This window comes from Hyaena hyaena, unplaced genomic scaffold, assembly GCF_003009895.1.
Source record: "Hyaena hyaena isolate Hyena2069 unplaced genomic scaffold, ASM300989v1 scaffold_1433, whole genome shotgun sequence".
Taxonomy (NCBI): Eukaryota; Metazoa; Chordata; class Mammalia; order Carnivora; family Hyaenidae; genus Hyaena; species Hyaena hyaena.
Window position 1 is genome coordinate 34682 of NW_024082054.1, and position 3586 is coordinate 38267.

Sequence of the window (3586 nt, forward strand, 5' to 3'; positions counted from 1 at the left end):
TTCACACCTGCCTACAGACTCACAGGAGCCCAGCAGAAGCCAGAGCAACTCCCTACCCTACAATTCCATTTGATAATAAAGACACTATATTAAGCTATTTTATTTGAGCATACTTTATATGCACCTATAGTAACTGATGTAATAATTAAATCCTGCAGAATTTAAGAGCATTTGTCATAATCTGATTCTTTTTATTCTAGGTATTTGTTCTAATAGATGAAGGTAGCGTTCATGGTTACTCTGTTTTTCAAGTTTTTTTCACTTAACTGTGTTAAAAATAACTCCATTGAGCGCATTTGAGATAACATGGAAAGTTTGGAAGGACGTGCATGTTTGCACAAAGCTTGTGACTCTGAATTGCATACCTGGACAGGAATTCACACTTGTTGGTGAGTCAGCCAGTGATTGGGAGAAAGATGTATAATGGTTGATATTCATATTGTTCATTTGCTACCTCTTTAGTGATTATGGCAAAATTTCAAATAGTGGAACATATTTCATTTAGAGAAAAGGAAGAAATCATATTTGTGTGCAGCGCTGGAAAACTTCAGAACCCAGGATGTGATTTAATTAAACCCCAGACATGCCACCAGCCTTTCATCTTAATGAATACACCTTACACATGGATCCTGATATCCTATAATTCAATGAGTAGGTGAAGTGCCTGAGAAAGAAATATTTTGCATAGCAATAAATGTGTGATTTAATATTTTTCTTTCTTATACTTAAAGTCAAGCTTGACTCTAAGGCCATGATATATCAATCTTTTTCCCCCCATGTTTGTCTTTCTGTGGAGATCTTTTTGGAAACGTGTATAGTATTATAAATTTTTTTTTTTTTTTTGCCAGTGACTACGGTAAGCATGGTGGATGCAGCTGTGTAGCAGAACAGGATCTTAATGTGTAGAAAAGTCCCTATGATCCGCTATAGCAACCAGTGGTTCAAAGTCTACATTATCAGGAAGAGCAGTTAAGGTAGTGATATACAAGGGAATGATGTTCACAAGAGTGAAGCAGAGTGATCTCAGATCTTTCTCTCTTATGAACTTATATAAACAGCTGTGGTGGCCAAGAGTAAACTTTCCATTGGCATAGTACAACACATGACTAAGGTTTTTTATTCAAACAAAAGAAAAAAGTCACTATCATATATTAGATTTGAGAAGAAATTATTATTAACTGATCCATGTGGTTCTTTAAAATAAGTGAGAATTAACAAATATTTCACAGCCAATGGGAAGAATAACATTGGGAGAGTAGGAAAATGAAAAAGGGAAATCTCTTGGATATCAGAGATATCACAAAGCTTGATAGAACATACATAAATTGTACAGAGAGATTCGAACAAAACAAAACAAACTTCCAGGAAAAAAAAAAAAGAAGAGGCATGTTCTGCTTCCACAGTCTGATCAAAGAATCTCAACATTTGGCTCAGGCTCTGGGTCCTGAAATTATGGACACTTCTTCAGCCCAGGAAGAATTAGCCTTTTTGTAGCTACCATCCCAGAGAATCTTGTCAGAGCCTCTTTTATGTCTTTGTTCCTCAGGCTGTAGATGAAGGGGTTCAGCATGGGCGTGACCACCGTGTACATCACTGAGGCTATTGCACTTGAGCTAGAGCTCTGGGTAGCGGCAGAGCTAAGGTACACTCCTATGCTCGTACAACAAAATAAAGAGACCACTGAGAGGTGAGATGCACAGGTAGAGAATGCTTTATATTTACCCTGAGCTGATGAGATCCCACGTATGGAGGAAACTATCTTAAAGTAAGAGTAAAGGATTCCAATGAAGGGACCACCACCCAACAACGTAGCTCCAAAATATACCACCATATTACTGAGAAAGGTGTCAGAACAGGCGAGTTGGATCATCTGATTGAGTTCACAGAAAAATTGGGGGATTTCCAAGACTGTACAGAAGGACAGTTGCAACACCATTAAGCTTTCTAACAAGGAATGCAGGGCACTCAGGACCCAGGACACCAGAACCAACAGCCCACAGAGCCGAGGGTTCATGATGACTGTGTAGTGCAGGGGGTGACAGATGGCCACAAAGCGGTCATAAGCCATCACAGTCAAGAGAAACATGTCTAATCCTGCAAAGAGTATGAAAAAGTACATCTGTGTGATGCAGTCCTCATAGGTTATGACTTTTCTCTGAGTCTGGATGTTCCACAGCATCTTTGGGACGGTAGTGGAGGTGAAGCAGATGTCCACAAAGGACAGGTTGGAGAGGAAGAAGTACATGGGTGTGTGGAGGTGGGAGACAGAGCTGATGGCCAGGATGATGAGCAAGTTCCCTAACACAGTGATCAGGTACATGGAGAGGAAAAGCCCAAATATGAGGGGCTGCAGTTCTGGTTCCTCTGAAAATCCCATAAGAAGAAATTCTGAAATTCCTGTATCATTTCCTGAGTCCATGTAGTGGAGGTGACTACCAGTAAAGGGAAAAATAAAATGACAAAATTTCACATAAATGGGCGTGGCGCACATTGTTCAAATGCAACTATTTATATTTACAGTCAATAAAGTAATTTCAATATTTTGTGAATGGATCTGGGCCCCTTCAGGGGATCACTGTTTCCTCTCTGATTAGAAATTGTCATCCCAACATCAGTTGTTCCCCCAAATACCAGGTATCATAGAGTTAATAAGAAATTGTTTCATCCATTTGAGAAATATAGAGTGTCGATCATGTTTTCAGCATTTCCAAGTCATAAAATAGAGGCTGTTGATGAGCAAAAGTACCTACAATTAAATGATGGTGACTGGATATATATATATGAAATAATCCTGAAATAGGAACAGAGGCAATCAAGAAAATGAAGGCAGGTAAAAAGAGAGTGGAAGTGGATGGAATGTTATGTTGAGTGTTCAGTCAAGATTGCCTAAGAAGGTGATATTTAAACAGAGACTTGAAGGAAGAAAGAAGACTTCCTGGAAATTGATAGAGGGTCCAGCCAGTGCAAAGGCCCTCAGGAAGTACTTTTTATCCCCCCTGAAAATTAAGGCTCAGAAGGAAGCCAGTGTGTTGAGGGAAATGGACACAAGAGGCAATGGTTGTGAATTTCATAGAAATATGTGGCCTCACAGCTGCTTAAAGTTCAAGACACAGAGAGTTCCCCGTCCACACTATGTACCTCTTGCACTTTACTAATCTGGTTACTGTAGTGTCCTGTTGGTTGAAGAGCTCTTCTTAGCATCACACCCAATATCCTGAGAAAACACTTCAAGGGCTGTCACATTGAATGAGGTTGGAATTTTTAACAGGTAGCAAAGAGGCACTTTCTAATTTTGCTGTCAGGCTTGTGACGTGTTATAACATTTCGGGAGACTGTGAAGACATTTATAAATATTAAAAAAAAAGGTATTCTTAGGGCATCTGGCGGGATCAGTTAGTGGAGCTGAAAAGTCTTGGGCTTGGGGTTGTAAGCTCAAGTCCCATGTTGGGTGTAGAGATTATTTAAAAAAGAATAGTATCTTAAAAAATACACATATTCTTTAACTCAGGATTTCTCAGTCTCTGCGATATGGACATTCTGGGCCACATCCTTCTCTGTGGTGAGGAGCGTCATGGGCATTTTAGGA

General features: G+C 39.6%; 1 protein-coding gene across 1 annotated transcript; it reads right to left on the reverse strand.

The window, feature by feature from the left end:
- Positions 1-1450: 1450 nt before the first annotated feature.
- On the reverse strand, positions 1451-2320 carry LOC120225470 (olfactory receptor 7A17-like). The gene is made up of 2 exons (XM_039223665.1): positions 1966-2320; positions 1451-1680 (listed from the first exon to the last, which is right to left on the reverse strand). The coding sequence occupies exons 1-2, from the start codon at positions 2318-2320 to the stop codon at positions 1451-1453; spliced, it is 585 nt and encodes a 194-aa protein (XP_039079596.1).
- Positions 2321-3586: the final 1266 nt, after the last annotated feature.

What these genes read in the sequence shown, in the direction of transcription:
- LOC120225470 (XM_039223665.1), bottom strand. Translation starts at nt 2,320, where the DNA reads ATGTACCTGATCACTGTGTTAGGGAACTTGCTCATCATCCTGGCCATC. An exon ending in TCTGGTGTCCTGGGTCCTGA is followed by an intron (nt 1,681 to 1,965) that starts GTGCCCTGCATT and finishes CTCACCTCTCAG; the next exon opens with TGGTCTCTTTATTTTGTTGT.